The sequence below is a fragment of the Dipodomys ordii genome, unplaced genomic scaffold, assembly GCF_000151885.1.
Source record: "Dipodomys ordii isolate 6190 unplaced genomic scaffold, Dord_2.0 Scaffold21, whole genome shotgun sequence".
NCBI lineage: Eukaryota > Metazoa > Chordata > Mammalia > Rodentia > Heteromyidae > Dipodomys > Dipodomys ordii.
The window spans coordinates 5740550-5757434 of record NW_012267237.1 but is presented as its reverse complement, the minus strand read 5'-3'; the positions used below and the strand labels follow the sequence as shown (position 1 = coordinate 5757434).

Here is a 16885-nt window from a genome sequence, read left to right as displayed (position 1 = left end):
TGCTACAATAAACTCTATAGATTTGAAGGAACACTAGCATCATTTTCTTGTGGCTGTGGTTTTCCACAAGTGATTCCGAGTAAAATCAACACCAGCTCTTGTCACCTGCCTCTCTAAAAACAACCAGACCTAACCACCTTACTACTACTATGCAGAATCAAGCACTCAGATGCTCAGTACTTTAAGTACCTCAGTTTTAAACCCAAATGTGACCTGATGACTGGGCTTCATATATTCAGCATAAATCTTGTCTGAATTTCAAAGGATTGGTTCCAGTATGTGCCATGTGGGCTGACTTGGTTCCCAGGATTGTCTACTTTTCCCCTTTTTACTCAATTCAACCCCTAATAGTTGCTCTGCCTTGATGTTTCCTGCAGGCTGTGGAGTGGGGATGTGACGAAGCTACCCAGAAGGCCTGTTACAGCAAGGGAAAGTCAAAGGTAAGCTGTCTCCACAGGGCCTGTAAGGACCGCATGGAAAGCGTTTTGATGCCTGGCTCTGTGATGTCCTGGAAAGTACACGCCAACAAACATAAAAGTATACAGCAAATGGTCAAATTTTTAAGATTACATGAAAAGTAACTAGAACAACTAACCATCATTTCCATTATAGGTATATATACATGTATGTACCAAATCTAATTGTAGATTTTAGTCATTAAACTTAGATTTGAAATTAACTGACTTCATATTGTTTGAAAAAATGAGGATATTTTCAAAATAATATTTTATTTTAGTTCTGTCATACATTTGTAGTTCACCACAGAAAATACGTGTAAGATACAAATTTTTATGGTAATGAAGGTCAAATTCAGAGCCTTGTGCACGCTAGTTAAATGTCCTACCACTGAGCCACATCCCCAACTCAATAAAACTGCATGCAGAAATCATTTAAATCACATTTCATAATTTATCTTGGCGTTCCTTGAAATAAACTGTCTCTCTTGTGGGTTAAAATGGATGTGCCGTACTTCCTATAGAAAACACACTGTATTGCGAAGCGTAGGAATGCATTCTAGAGCAAATGTGTTGCCTTCCAGGCCTATATAACTAGCAGGATCTGTAACAGCCATGGTTCTTTAAAAGTTTGTCCTTGATTCTCTGGAAGAGAGTCCCTCCTTCAGTTGGTACACAGACTCACTGTATCACTCGTTCTGTGAGTGATCTTCCTGTCCTGGCTGCGGGCTTTTCCAATGGTGCCTTGGGCTTTTGTTCAAAGAAGATGCACACAGAGGAGCAAGATAGTACAATGGGGAGCTTGCTGGGTAAAGATGGCCCAGGGCCAACGGTCAGTATAGCACAAACAGAGAATACTAGCAAATGGTTCTCATGCTATGTGTGTTTGTAAGAGTTTGTAAGAGGCAAGCAGGGTGCTAGTGGTACATTCATGTAATGGTAGTGACTTCAGAGCATAAGAGGATCAGAGTTCAGGGACAACCTAGGAAGAAAAGTTCCTAAGTCCCTGTAGCCCCCTCACGGGATGCAGTGGTATCTGCCTGTCTTCTGAAGCTATTCAGAAGGCTAAGATTAGGAGAGTTGTGAGGAAGGCTCAGATTGAGAGGATTGCTGTTCTAGGTCAGAAAGGTCATCAAGACTGTCTCAAAGGAGGGAATCTGAACACAGGAAACACACAGGGCGGCGTGTGACACAGTGGTTTCTCATCAGCTTCACAAGTGTGAGGCCTCGAGTTCAAGCCCTGATAACGCCCCCTCCTCCAAAAAGAAAATGTGATGCCATTTTTTTTTATTCTTACTTAATTTCATTTCACTGCTTGCTTTCCAGTCCTATAATTTCAGCATTTTGAGAGTCAGTTTCTGAGGCAAGTCTCAGCCCATGTAGTTATTAGGTTTCTGAAAACTGGCGTTTAAAAAGTAGATAGGTAGGAGGCAAAGAAGTCGGGAGAAACTGTAGCCTTAGCCTAGTAAACAAAAAATAAAAAGGCAGAATTGGTAAAAGCTACTTACTGAAAGGCATTTAACGTCAGGTTTCAAGACAGAGCATGTGTGGACCAACCCACATTGCATCCGTGATGAGTCCCAGAAAATCCCAGAAGCCATTTCTTTCCATCCTGCATTTTAATTTTCCAGCTCTGGACCGGGAGGCCAGGCCCGCTGGTGTCATGGACCCTTCAACCGCCTTGAGCACACAGGTACACAGAGCGGCCATGAGTGGCATGGAGCAAGGGGTTGGATACCTGAGGCCCACATCAGGGCTGTGAACTGCATTCAGTTTGCCCCCTTTACCACACTGGCCTGGGGACCAGATCACTCTTTTGAGGGGACCAATTCTGTACACTGGCCCCTGCCCAGCCAGTCATGACAACCCAAGTGACCACCAGTCGATTCTACCAGTCCTGAGCTGCCCAAGAATCCACATTCTCATTTCCAAACTGGTAAACATACAAATGGCAACATTTACACCATTCATTTCAATTCTGTTTGTGTGTTTTCATCCTTGAACTGGGGATAGGGTTGGCCAACTTGAAAACACTGAGAGTAATTCTGCCCTCATCTATGGACTTTGGTGTCTCTTTTTAAAAGAAAGCACCAAATTACTTAATGGATTCAGTGCTTTCTTCCATACCTAGTCCACAAGTGCCTGATTTTAGAAGAATGTGGGTACTTTCCATTTCCTGCTATACAATTACTACTTTGGGAGGCAAATTGTATATCTTGAAAGAAAACTGGCCCATATTTTACCTTACACCATGAATATCTATTGTTTAGGAATTAAGCAAGTAAAATCCACAAGAATAGCACCATTATCGCCAAATAGGTAACCAGTCTTTGATTCTCTGAAGGGACTATTACCACTATACTTAATTTATTTTTCCCAGTATGAAGAAGGAAAATTTGTATTAAAGAGATTAAAACAATTCTTTTCCAGCTCATATGATTTTGGTTTCAATGGGTTGGGGTAGAGGCAAAATTCAGTAATTATACTTCGATTCAAAGTCAGATTTTTAAGATTAATAAGGTAACACAAATGAAGATAAATCTTAAAGACTGTATACTCTGAGAAAGATAAATCACATTTGCTTTTAGGTTGTATTAGTGTATTGATAAATGTACCTAGAATTTTAAATAGCCCCTGTATACCATTAAAGTGGATATAGTGGTTAATACACGTAATACCACAGTCTCTTGGGATTTTGAGGCCAGAGGAGGACCCCTAGAGCCCAGGAGATTGAGACCAGCAAGACCAGCAAGACCAGCCTTTGCGACAGAGACCTCATCTAGTGTGTGTGTGTGTGTGTGTGTGTGTGTGTGTGTGCGCGCGCGCGCGCACGCGCAAGCGTGCATGTGTGTTGTGTACACTGGAAGGTCACATGTTCAAAATGAAGTATTGGCTTCCCAAATATGTTGACAGCCTGGGTGTGAGAGGTGAGAATGGAGAGCTTCCCTCTTTTCTTATTTTAATCAACCTCCTAATACCATTACCATCTATCATTATAAGAACACAGGAGAAGCCACATTTTGAGAGGTTAAATCTTAGAGTCATTATTGGAACACTAGTGGTCTGCAGGCAGCCAATTGTTACAAAGGCCTTCAGCCCACAAATATACTTAACACAGTTAAGGAACTGGCCAGAGAGGAAAGAAAGAACAAAAACAATACCAATAAACCAATCCAGCTCCATGGAGAGCTGGAGTGACTAGAGAACAGCCAGGAGACAGGACAAGAACGCAGAAGTGTGTGGTGCCTGGGCCAGTCCAGCCCTATATAGGGTCAGGTCAGGGGGCAGGGTCACAGGAAGCTCCCAGTCCCAGGCACTGGACTGACAGGTTCAGTCACCTATCAGCCAAGTGTCTGCCAAGTGTCTCCAGGGATTCAGGCATGCTCATCACCTGAAGGGTAAGGGTGGCTTCACCTTCCCCCAGACAAGAGGCCAACAGGGCGCAGGCCAGACCCAACCTCCTTACTTCACTATGAGGGATCCAAGCCCAGATCCAGGGACAACGAAATGAAAGAAACGAGACTGCCCTAGAAAAGGAGAAACAATCCTCTGCCTGCCTGTCAGCAGCTAGAATTTAGACAATCTCAATTTCCCTGTTCTGACAGTTCCTAGGAGCCAAATCAGATAGCATCTTCACAGTCCATTTGATTGCATTCAGTGTCTCTTTGGAGCAGTGGAATTCAGGCTTTTCTTAGTGGTCATAATCTTAGGAGGATTTGCTTGTGTTATAGTCTTCTGAGAATGTACACTGAAATACAAAGTTTTCTTTCTCTCCGAAATAAATAGAATAATGCAAAATGTGCCATCTCGAAAATGAGGAAAAAGCCAGCCATTATAACTGAGTGACTTGCTTTCCTACCCCTCCAAAAGCTGTCTGTTCTGTACCACACAATGGAATTTTATTGCCAGGCAGTGTCTGGAAGAGGTCACAGCTCCTGCAATGAGGTGAAGGGTGGGGGTGGAAACTATCTATACACACCTGCTTCTAGGATAAAAATGTTCTTCGGCTGGCTGAAGATCTTGGTGCAGTGAAGGTGATAACTTTCCTTCTTTTCTCTAGGGTAGAGTCAGGTCTCTACTCAAGTAGAGCACATAAAATTATAAATTGGAGAGTCAGATTTAAAGAAAACATCCCATTTTAATTTAGTCAGGCCTCGAATAAAATTCTAAGGTAGAAGGTATTTTGAGTGGAGGACCACTTCTGACTTATTTATAAAATGTGCAACTCGGGGTGGCTGACACCTACTCTGTTATGACACTAAGATTTCTTACATTTAGTTAGCTTTGAAATAGCATTGTACTAATCAAACTCGGATATTTGTATTTCACACAAATATTATTTTAGACACAAAGATTCTATTGTCTTACCATCTAACAAGAGTTTTCTTGTCTTTTGGGATTCTTATGTCTCTACTGAATTCCTCCCACCAAGACAGTTAAGAATGTTACAAAGGAGACACAACTGACTATTAAGTGCATGAAAGGGCTTCTTTGTGCTTTTATTACACTTTATAGTTTTCAAAAGGTTCTTGCTCATGATCTCATTTTAGAAATTTTGACACTAAGTTCCTAGAATTATTTTGCCAGTCAGTGGGAGAATTTTGATTGGAATCCAGGGCTCTGTGTATTGTTCATCCTGCTGCATCCTGTGGTCCTGTTTCCCGAGTTGCCAAACTAATGTTAAAAAATGAGGCAGACATCTTAGGACTAATCAAAGCACATCACCACACCCCAAGTTAGGGAGGTTGGCAGTAGAGGACTAGATCCTTACACCTTTTACCAATGGTGTCAATACTTCTGAAAGCTATGAATTAATCAATGTGTGGGGCATTGTATATGTCTGGATTGAGTATGTCATTAATGTAAAATGGAGAACATTAAGGTCATATACTAGTATTTTATGCACACCTAGAACACCTCTTCCACAGTTCAACCAATCCTGACCATGTTTAGGCCTGTGTTGCACCTGTACTGATCAAGAAGTATTGATCAATGTATGTATGTAAAAATGAAACCAGGAAAATTTTGAGGATAGATACAGTTAGGAGAAATGGGGAAGAATGAAGAAAGGAGTGACATTGGTCAAGATGTATTGTCCTCCTAAACTGACATGTTGAAACATTGTAACACCCTTTTAAAAACTATTCAAAGATAATAAAATTATTTAAAAATACAATGATAATGCATAGCATTTACATTATGTTAGCTATGTAATCTAAATATAATTGACTATATATAAGAATATGTATATTACCTAGATGTACATTGTGTATTCATTTTATTTTTATTTTCAAATACGTTGTGGAATACTTCAGGATTGAGCTCAGGACCTAAGTTCTATCCATTAGCTTTCTTGTGCCATGCTGACACTCTAACACTTGAGTGATAGCTCCACTTCTGGATTTTGCTGGTTAATTGGAGATAAGAGTCTCACTGTCTTTTTCTGTGTGGGCTGGCTTTGAACCATTATCCTCAGATCTCAACCTCCTGAGTGGCTAAGATGACAGACATGACCCATTGACCCCAAACTTAAGAATCTATATGAGGGACTTGAATATCCTCAGATTTTGGTATACTGAGGGTAGGCACGTCCGAGACCCAGTCATCATAGATTTTGGTGTGCTGAGGGTAGGCACGTCCGAGCCCCAGTCATCATAGATGCCTGGAGACAACTGTGTTTTCATCTGTATTTTGTGTGCACAATTAATCATATTTTACACATGGCTACATATATCTGGCTGGAAGGTATTTTTAAGAGTTTTCTGGAATTCAAGAGTCTGGTTAATTCACAGTAGATTTTAAGAGGTTCACACAATCCCTATGAATAGTGTTTCTTGAGCACTTTAGATGCTCTCCAAGAAAATACATCATGAAGAGGAGGACACTAGGAGCAGTGTGGTTAACAAATCCACCAGCCTCTGGCCCTCTTCCCTCCTCCCTAGACTTGATGGATGGGGAGAGGCCGGTGCCACACAGCGTGCACTGGGGGGGTCTCCCCTGGGTATAAGTTATCCTTGTGTAGCCAGACAGGGATGTTTGTGGGAAGGGAGCAAGATGAGAAGCAGGAGAGCAAAACCAGTGAACTAGTGAAGAAAAATGCATCTAGAGTATGTTTTGGTGTGTTGTGTTTTGATTTTTTTTCTCTTCTGGGGCTGGGGCCTGTGTTGTTGGATGTGGGGCTTGGAGGCCCCTCCCGTGGGAGAGCCACATGCGTGAGTGACGGACCGTCCTCAGACATCGATTCAGATGCGAATTGTCTAGGCCAGGAGAGGTGGGCCTTCCTCTGGGGCACAGCCACACGAGGGTTGTGTCCGTGTTCAGGTGGAACTGTGGAACGGTGAATACGTGGCTCTCAACCAGTGGCTTGCAGATGTGTCCTGTGACTTCAGAATCCATTCAATCTTCTTAACCCATTTTCAAGGGACAGCATTTGAACAGAAGAAAGAAAATATCTTAGACGAAAAAAACAGAAAATCACAGTTATTTAAATATGCTCATTATAAAGGAAACCTTTAAAAGAATCCCCTAGAGAGACTCCTGCACACACTAACCTTACATTTCAAAGTGGTGGTTCCAAGTGGTATTTTAAGCAAGTTTAGAAAACCTGAGAAAAGGCTGAGTTGTACCTGAGATCCACAGAGTTCATTTGCTGCCGGGTCTTGGGCTGGAGAGTTCCAGTCTTAGAATCCCCTCAGAGGAGGCCGTAATCACCCAGCCCTATGCTGTGCCATTTTCATTCCTTCCTAATCTTGATCCTCCAGTTCCTCACTATGTCTTGGGCTCAAAAAGCTAAGTACCAGGGCTGGGAAGGTGGCTCAGTGGTAGAGTGCTTGTCTTGCATGCATGAGGCCTGGGTTCGATTTCTCAGTACCACATAAACCGAAAAAGCCGCAAGTGGCGTTGTGGCTCAAAGTGGTAGAGCGCTAGCCTTGAGCTGAAGAGCTGAGGGACAGAACCCAGGTCTAGAGTTCAGGTCCCACGACTGGCAAAAAAAATAAATAAATAAATAAATAAAATAAAAGCTAAGTGCCTCCACTTTCTCCCTTCTCTGTTTTGCTTGATCTTGCCCCAGTCTCTTTAAGAAAAACTGTTGTTTAGTACATTATTATTTCAGTTCCCATCCAAACTGTTAACTGGACTGACATGAGGCGGTGGGTGAACTAAGCAGCAGTGTTCTCCTAAGAGTGTGCTCAGCGAGACAGGGCTGGCCTGAGACACAGTGGGGTGAGCTCAGTTCCGGATGATAAAAGAGATGTACCGATGCCACCTGAGTCCACAGCTGGTTGTTGAAGAACCTGTGAGGGGGACATCTTGACCTGGCCTCCTGGATGACAACTAAGCCTGTCGCTACCCTGTGTGGTTATATTAGAACATGGGATAACCAAACACAGCTGAAAACATTACCTGTTTCCTCATGAATCTTCATCCATGAAAGGCGCTTCTGGATCCCATAAAGCTGAGTTCACCCCCATCAGTTAGGAAGATTCTGGACTAATTTCCTTGCCTGATTGCCCTGATTTCCAACATGGCCTCCGTTTTTCCTTCCTCCCTTCCTGATTTCCTTCCTTCTTTTTCTTCCTTACCAATAGCCAGCTATGACAGGCTGATTAGGGCAGTGGCCCTGTTTTCTCCCATGGTCTCCATGATTGGAACATGATCCCTTATCTTTGTTCCAACGGTAACAGTTCTGTGCCCCCTGTCATGTCCCTTTATTCTGATTTTTTTCAGACCACTTGTACTTCCCCTCACTCTGTTCAGCTCATACCTCTCTATCCTGGTGATCACTGCACACACTGGCTGACTTACACACTGGCTCCCTCGCTGACCAGGTTACTTGTTTTCTCTTCAGCAGGTCTGAAGCACTCAACGTTGAGGCCAGGCCTTTGTAAACCAGGTGATTTTCTCTTAAACCACACTGCCCATGGTTGCTTAACCGCCTGTGACATATTTATTCCTTGTGGTAATCTGTTCTTTATATTTAAAAAACAGTTTTTTTGTTTTTTACACTTTCCATTGTTCTTTAAAGAATTGTAAAAAGAGCAACAAAAAATCAAACAAAACCCTGCCTTCCTCACTGTCTTTATCATAGTGTCATTAGCGTGTCTGAGGCATTCATTTTGTCCACCCAGCACTGGGTCCTGCATTCTGGAAGTTTCCTTTGTGGAGGCCTCTCCTGCAGACAGGCATAAGTTGTCTTCCCATCCTCTCCCAAACTCCTGGGCCTCTCGGGCGTCCGAGATGGAGGTTTCTGCTCCTGTTCGCCTCAGCCTGGGAACGAATAACCGCATGCTGAACTGAAGCCCTTGCTTATATTCTCCCCTTGAAATCCTGCTGCCCTTTTCCTTGTTAGAAAAACATTAGAGACAAATCCTCCTTTTTTGGCTAGAAGTTGACTCTCAAATTATTATTAGCTCTTCCTGATTTTTCTCATTTAGGGAGCAAATGATAATTTGTGGTTATCATCGTTAGCAATGGCATTGAGATAAATAGCCACTTATGATATTTCTCTCCATGCTTGCAAAGCAAATTCTAATGTATCAACCGTTTTCCTGGTCAGAGCAAGGCTCTGGCAGCAGCGTGGCTTCCCTGGCCACCGAGACTGGGGTTCCGTGACACTGAAGGGCAGACTTGTGTTGGCCTACATGTGTGTGGGGGGGGAGTGTGATTCCAGTCCACATGGAATCCCAGCCCATCACACATACATTCTAGATTCTGGCTCTGTCCGTTCACTCTGCCACACCTGGCCAGGTACGGAAGACAAACGCTCAGCGACGGCCATAGTTGCTTCTCTGGCTCCAGACTCCCCATGACACCTCACCTTTCACACTGGTGTCTAAGTGGTTTTTGTTGTTTTGTGTTGTGTTGTTTCTATGACAGACACGAGAGTGATTCCCAATTTTGATGTAGTAAAAGCATCTCAGGAGCCCTTCTCTTAGCATGCAGAGTCAGCTGCATACTTGGGCCAGCTCTAGCCCAGGGCTGGCTTCCCAGCTCCTCCAGTATCTTTCTGAGCATCCCCAGTGCGGTGTTCTGGGAGAGCCATGCCCCAGCCTGGATGTTTTCCCGCCCTTTGCCCCATGAAGTCTTACCTGCACTCCATCAGCACCTCTTCCAGGAAGGCTGGCTAAGCTCCATCCATAGGTCGACTCATAGGTGTCAGCTCCTCTTGTCTTCACTTTTGGAGCTGGGTCATAAGCTCCATGTGCCTCATGATAGCATATGAACAGCTTCGTATGAAATGATTGGCTCTGTTTTTTATTTTTTTCTCTTAAATTTAACCTTCTTGCACCATGCCTACCAGTGTAGCTAATCAGTAAATGCTGACTGACTGAAGGAAGCCTGTTGATTCTGCATAGACATCACCACCATGGCCATATTTGAATAATTTGCAACCACAGAAGCATTCCTTTTGTCATCCCTCTGCATGGGGTTCCCCCAAATGTTCTGAACTATCTATCCTTCCTTATTAATTATGTTTTTGGTTGTCAATCAAAGAGTTAAAGAGAGTATTACTTGCTATATATTTAGTCTCGTTTTTAGCATTGAATTAATTGAGCTGGTGGTTCACACAAGTTATCCTAGTTACTCAGGGGTCTGAGATCTGAAGCCAGCTCTGACCAAAAAAAAAAAAAAAATCCATAAAATTCTTATCTCCAGTTAAGCAGCAAAAAGCTAGAAGAGAAAGTGTGGCTCAAATGGTAGCATACCAGCCTTTAGCAAAAAAGCCAAACAATAGCAACAAAGCCCTGAGCTCAAGCCCCTAGTACTGGAACACAAATGAGCAAAAGAAAAAAGCAATTCATTATAGAAAAGTGTTGTCTATAACAAATAATAATTATCAAATAAAAATTGCATAAAATAATGGGTTTCATTGTGATATTTTTATTTACATGATGTAACACACTCGGGTTAAACCTACAAAGAAAAACTCATGCCAATTTGTAGAGTTTCAAATATGACCCGATATGAGAGGCATTAGAACATTTTTATGAAAATCCAGGTGTCTATTCTGGAGCCCTGTCTCATGAACAGCTTCTAATAGGTTCCTTTAATTATTTTTCTTAAAGTATGTCCAGGTAGATTTAAAACCTGTACCTTCAAAAGAAGTTCTATTTTATTTACTATTTTATATTATTATATTGCATATACATTTACCTTTATATATGCTCATGTTTGGACAAGTGTGTAGATACAGAAAGTTAAGATTAACAGCTTTGCTGTGTTTTTGTTTAGAATCTGAGAAGCTTACTTCTTCATTAGCTCAAAAATTGTATTTCTACTCACAATCCCTCCCATGTTCGGGCAATGTGCTTCTTGTGGCTTTCGTTTTTCTCAGGAGGAATGTCAGAACTATATCCGCGTGCTTTTGGTGGGGGGTGAGCGGCTGTTCACCTGCGGGACCAATGCCTTCACACCTGTCTGCACCAACCGCTCGGTAAGGCTCCGTTGTAGCACCCCAGAACTTTCAAGAGAAGACAGACATTGCATTAAAGCCCGTTTCATACACCTTTGCACACACTAAGGAGTAACCTGGCAATTTAAAGATAGCTTTTAAAAAGCTGAATAATATATATTTGACTTATTTCTAGTCGTTTGTCAGTGACATTTAAAAACACCTCTTTACAAACTGAATAATATATATTTGATTTACTTCTAGTCAAGTTCATCGGTGATAGAGCTAATCAGAAATAATTGTAGCTTATGTAATTATACTTAACTATGTTTCTCACTATTTCAATCAGCATTTTCCCCATCAGTGACCCTAAATATTAATCTACTTTATTGTAGTCATGCCATATTTGAATATGAAAATGGTCTAAAATCACAACCCAAAGGTAGAAAATAAAATTGGCAAACTAGATAAGAACTATGTCAAAAAATAAAGTTAGCATGGGCCAAGCTAATTTATAAATATTCCTCTTTCTTTTCTAAAATCTGTTGTTATAGACAGAGGAATTTTGATAGGTGTCTATGCAGAAGGAAGACAGGGTGATCAGACATGTATGCTATCCTCCAATTCTGAATATTAATCCAGTTTTCCTTGGAGAATATAATGAGGAAATGCCATTATGCTAATTTCCTGGCAGTACAGCTTTTCTTGAAAATCTTAAATTATCCGGTGTGTTTTATCTTCATTATTTTGAAATCAGCATTCAGTTTTTGTCTTTGAAGGAGGAGTAGGAGGAAGATGGTAAATGGGGGCAAAGGGGATGTTCACAGACAATTCCTGGATTTCACCCTGTTCTAAGTTCCCGTCCTCAGTCTCCTCTTCAACATCTACCCCACGAGGTTGTTACTCTTTGGGGCCCTGTTTTACAAAAGGAAAATGTAAGCTAAGAAGTGATTAGGAATCTCCCAAGGACTATATACCCAGTAGCCATGTCAGCAGTGTATCTGTCTCCTCCTTCCTGAATCTTCTGAACTAGTTATTCATTCAGTTTGGGGTCAAGAAACAAATTGGTTCGTGACAGGATTCCCCTACACCCAAAGAAATGCGCTCATTCAGGGACTGGCTTGAAACCAACATGTGGGAGCAGGATTCATTCACGATGCTCCTAGTACCTAGGTGGCTTTCTTAAGACTGACAGGAGAGGAGGAAACAGGGGACACAGTGTGCTGAATATCCCATGTAGTGACACGAAGCAGTATTTAGAAGTATTTATAACTTTTTGGTTCACTTACGTTGATAAAATTGTACCTAGTTTTTCATCGTGACTTATATACCTATAAATAGTGAAGCTGGATTCTTCATGGAGTTGGAATATAGGCACCACTCATGCATTTTAAATCGATGCCATATATGCAATAATCTCACTTTGAATTTCGTGAGTATTGACAGCATAAGGTTCAGTACCTCTAAAGCAGACAGAGTGGCTGATAAATGTTCTATCTATAACTACAGCAAGCTGTTTTCATGCAGTCAGAGAACGGAAGTTTGTCATCTCTCATGAGCCCAGGAGAGCTTGCTCTGAACCTTTTGCTTGGAATTGTGGGATATGAAACCCCTGAGACCATTGGAGGGGCTTTTTCTGGAGATAATTGGTTTCCCTTTTCTCTATGTCCACAGTTGAGTAACCTGACCGAGATCCATGATCAGATCAGCGGCATGGCCCGCTGTCCCTACAGTCCCCAGCACAATTCCACCGCCCTGCTCACAGCCAGTGGGGAGCTCTATGCTGCTACCGCCATGGACTTCCCTGGTCGTGATCCCGCCATTTACCGGAGCCTGGGCGCTCTGCCTCCACTCCGCACCGCCCAGTACAACTCCAAGTGGCTCAATGGTAAGCCTTGCGGCCCCGCCCAACTTCTCACCTCAGGTCCTTGGGACATCTGGCTATTTGATATGTATACATAAACATACATTTTCTGCAGGAAAAAAAAAAGGTTTCTTCAAGTTACTAAATAAAGTAGAATGCAACCTGTTGGCTACCAACGATTGGAAGAGCTTCACATGTCTTTCTTGAAGTCAGAAGAGATGACATTCTCAACATTGTAGAACATCATAATGGAGTTGATATTGCTAGGACCACTCACCAATATTAAGTTATTTACTATCATTTCAAGCTTTTTTAGACAGTGTGTTAAAGACTATCTTAGACTACAGGCAACGCCAAATAGTTTGAGAAGGAATCAGAAGTATTAGTGTACTTACAAGGCTAGCAGTCTAATACCTCAAGAGTTAATAAAGGCCCACATCTTGTCATTTCTTTCTCTTCCACCTACAATCTGTTAGAATATCCTGGAAAAACAAGAAGGCCAGGATCTTTGGTGAAATTTTAGGTCGTCTCTAGATGTGGCAGTACCCTGCAGAAGTAGGGCTCACTTCCTGTATCTACTCTAGCTTCTTGTTTCTTTCTTGTGTGTGTTTTACACATACACACATACACACACACACACACACACACACACACACACACACACACACACACTGCCCCGAGGGCTTAACTCAGACCATGGACACTGTCCTTGGGCCTTTTGTATTTTTCCTCTTTTTTTCTACCACTTTAGCCACAGCTCCACTTCCACCTTTTTTTTTGGTGATTAATTGGAGGTAATAGTCTTGCCCAGGGGCTGGGAAGGTAGCTCAGTGATAAGAGTGCTTGCCTTCCATGCCTGAGGCCCTGATTCCTCAGCACCACATAAACAAAAAGAAAAAAGCCAGAAGTGGCTCTGTGGCTCAAGTGGTAGAGCACTAGCCTTGAGCTGAAGAGCTGAGGGACAGAACCCAGGCCCAGAGTTCAAGCCCCACAACCAGACCCCTCAAAAAAGAAAGTAGTCTTGTCCAGGCTGGCTTTGAACCACAATCCTCAGATCTCAGCCTCCTGAGTAGCTACGATTATGGCTCTGAGCTTCTGGCACCTGGTTCACTCTAGTTGCTTTTCAGAAAATAGAAACTCTCAGCAGGTATCCTTCAGAGTTCAATTAACTGCCATTAAGCAACAAAGGGATGGTACCAGTCTACAAGTAGAGGTTGGCATTGTCCAATCACACACACACACACACACACACACACACACACACACACAGGGTCATTGTCTATGCACTAGGCATAGACAATGCGTCAGCATATTTATACAGAGATGTTCCCTTGCTGTTCAGGCCTACCACTTTTGACTAATTTATTATTTAAGCATAATTATCTTATGTGAATTTATATTTTTCCAAGTAATACAATAAATCAGAATGTGGCAGTTTGCCGTTAGAAACACACACACACACACAAATTTGCAGAAAAGCAATTGTCCTCATCATTCAGTTCCTCTAGTGAGTGTTGAATGGCAGCTCTACTGTTCCCAGGGGCAATGTGAATGGTTTTCCCACCCCGAGCCCCTGCCTGCGTTCCTCCCTTTAGCATCCTTTCTGTCATAATGGTTTGGCTGACTGTCTGTGGAACTCCCCTTATGGCCCTAAACCTTTCACCTCTGGAGCTTAGAGTTGTTCTTTCTACTTACTATTGATTACTACTGGCCAGAGTGCCGAGTTAAAAATCCACAAAGATTTTCCCCCTCGCTACTGGCCAAAGGCTTTGTAATTAGAATTGACAAACACAAAGTAAAACACAATCAGGAGCACCATCACCTGCTTTAAGAATGTCCTGTAAATAACCGTTCAGGCCATTATCATGAGTTAGAAGAATGGACTGCTGGCTTCTCCGTGCCTCTGGGACTCCTGAGACTGGGCCCGGGTTGACATTCAAGTAACATTCTGAGTCAGGGGGTATCATGAGGACAGGAGGAAACACAGTCCAATGTTTAATGACCACAATGGGCATGCTCTTGTTGCTGTACCAAAAACGTTAATATTTTACATTACTGCAACAGATCCTTGTGAAATGTCCTATCTGGTAACTGCAAACAGGTATAATTAATTTGAGTTTGGCTCAGTACTGCCCTTCCTGTCAGTCGGTTATACAAAGCACCAATCAGCCTGCGTTCCTCAGGAGAATGCCCCGACCCCCTTCCCTGGCCTGCACAGGCCAGGCTTCTCCCCCAGGGCTGAGAGCAGAGCCCTGGCCTGCGGCTCTGGAGTCTTGCTCCTGTGGGGCTCTCTATCATCTCCCCTGGGTTTTGCTCGCACTCCTCTGCCCTGGCCCACATGATACCATTTTCCAATACTGGTTGCCCTCTTTGTTTTTCTAGTTGATTCTCCATCCACAATAGATTCTGGCCTCTGACCATTGGCCACTGTGTAAACTCTGCTGCTGTCCCTGCTGAGCCTAGACCCGGGCACATGTTCTGGACCTGAGAGATTCAGTCCCTACTTTTCATCCCAGCTTGTCTGCACTGGATGGTCCTCTGTCCAGTCCTTCCTCCGTGCAACTTCCACTTGTATTCCCCCTTCCAGCCCCCAATTCCACCTCACAGGACTCACCTTGAAGTCCCCCGCATGGTCTCATGGGCTTATTCTGTGAGGGAAGAGCCACCAGAACGGAGCTCAGGGTGGCTTTGCACTGGGCTAAGCCTGCTAGTCTCTGCTCTTCCTCTTTTCTACATTATTACCCTCTCCTAGGCCCAGGGACCCTCAGCAGGTGTCTTCTGCATCCTTCCCTCCCCATTCTCTTCTCTCTTTCTCCTTTTCTGTTGTTTTTAACTTTTCTTATGTGCAAGAGAAGCAGAAAGAGACAGAGAGATACTGGGGATTGAAAGCAGGACTTGGGGCTAGCCCGGCAAGAACAAGCACATGAGCAAGCCCCCAGTGTGCTTTTGCATATCACTTAAATAATAGATTAATTAATTAACTGGCGGTACTAAGGATTGAATTTAGGGCCTTGTGCTACCTAGGCAAGTACTCTACCCCTTAAGCCATGCTCCCAGCCTGTTTAGCTTTAGTTCAATTTGTTCAGGTACGGTCTCGTGCTCTTCATCTGTCCTGACAGACCTCAGACCATGATCCTTCTATTTCTGCCTCCCATGTAATGGCTTGCAGGTGGGTCCCACAGTGCCCAGTTGGTGTTTTCCAGATAGATTCTCCCCAACATTGTTTCCCTTCATGTGAACTCACCTCAGATGGCCATTCCCATCCTCGCCTCCTTCATATTTGGGCTTAGAGGTATGCTCCACCACAGTGGACAGAAAGTGTTGTCTTGTTTGTCTCCTCACATTTTCTTTCAAGGAGTGTCCACCAGGCTCGGTCATGCATTACCCAGTGTCCAGGATACAGGAACTGGTCAGTAAACTCGTGGTGTCCAAGCTGTGCCTTGCCTGGTACTAAAGGTTAGTCTGTAGGGAGTTTGTATTCCATGGTTGGTCCCAAATTGACCAAGTGGTATGAAGGACTCTAATTTAACATATGGAGTAGGTAGTGAGTCCATTTTCTAAAGGTAAATACAGCCCAGTGTTGGTGGCTCACACCTATAATCTTAGATACTCAGGAGGCTGAGATCTGAGGATCCCAGTTCAAAGCCAACCCAGGTAGTAATGTCTGGTAGACTCTTATCTCCAATCAGCTTCAAAAAAAAAAAAAAAGAAAAAGCTGAAGTAGAGCTGTGGCAGAGTGGTAGAGGTCTAACCTTGAGCAATAGCAGCTCAGGAAACAGTTTCCAGGCCCTGAGTTCAGTCGAGCCCCAGGACTGGCCAAAAAAAAAAGGGAACTGTGAACAATCTGCCAGTGTGCCTTTGCTAATTTATGTAGTGATACAGTTGTTAATAAAGACTGATGTGTATTTTCAGGATTCCCATTCAAGTACTTGGCGTCTGACACACATTCCCTTTGATCCTCACAGTAATATTTCATGTAAGAAACAGAAACTGTTTATTTAAACAACCTAAAAGTACATGAAGCCAGTAGGTGGAGGTATTGAGCCATGTATACATGTACTTCAACTGCATGTATGTGGTCCATACAGGCCAACACAGACATACAAACATGTATATCTACTGATTACCTATGTATCCTCTATATGTCCTATCTATCTATCTATCTATCTATCT

At 43.0% G+C, this 16885-nt stretch overlaps 1 protein-coding gene across 1 annotated transcript in view; it reads left to right on the top strand.

Moving 5' to 3' along the window:
- Sema5a (sema domain, seven thrombospondin repeats (type 1 and type 1-like), transmembrane domain (TM) and short cytoplasmic domain, (semaphorin) 5A) overlaps positions 1–16885 on the top strand; it is a 242964-nt gene that overhangs the window by 113378 nt on the left and 112701 nt on the right. Inside the window, exons 4-6 of the mRNA XM_013013883.1 lie at positions 378–440; positions 10792–10890; positions 12523–12736. Of these exons, the coding sequence (XP_012869337.1) occupies positions 378–440; positions 10792–10890; positions 12523–12736 (376 nt within the window). The remainder of the gene's footprint in view (positions 1–377; positions 441–10791; positions 10891–12522; positions 12737–16885) is intronic.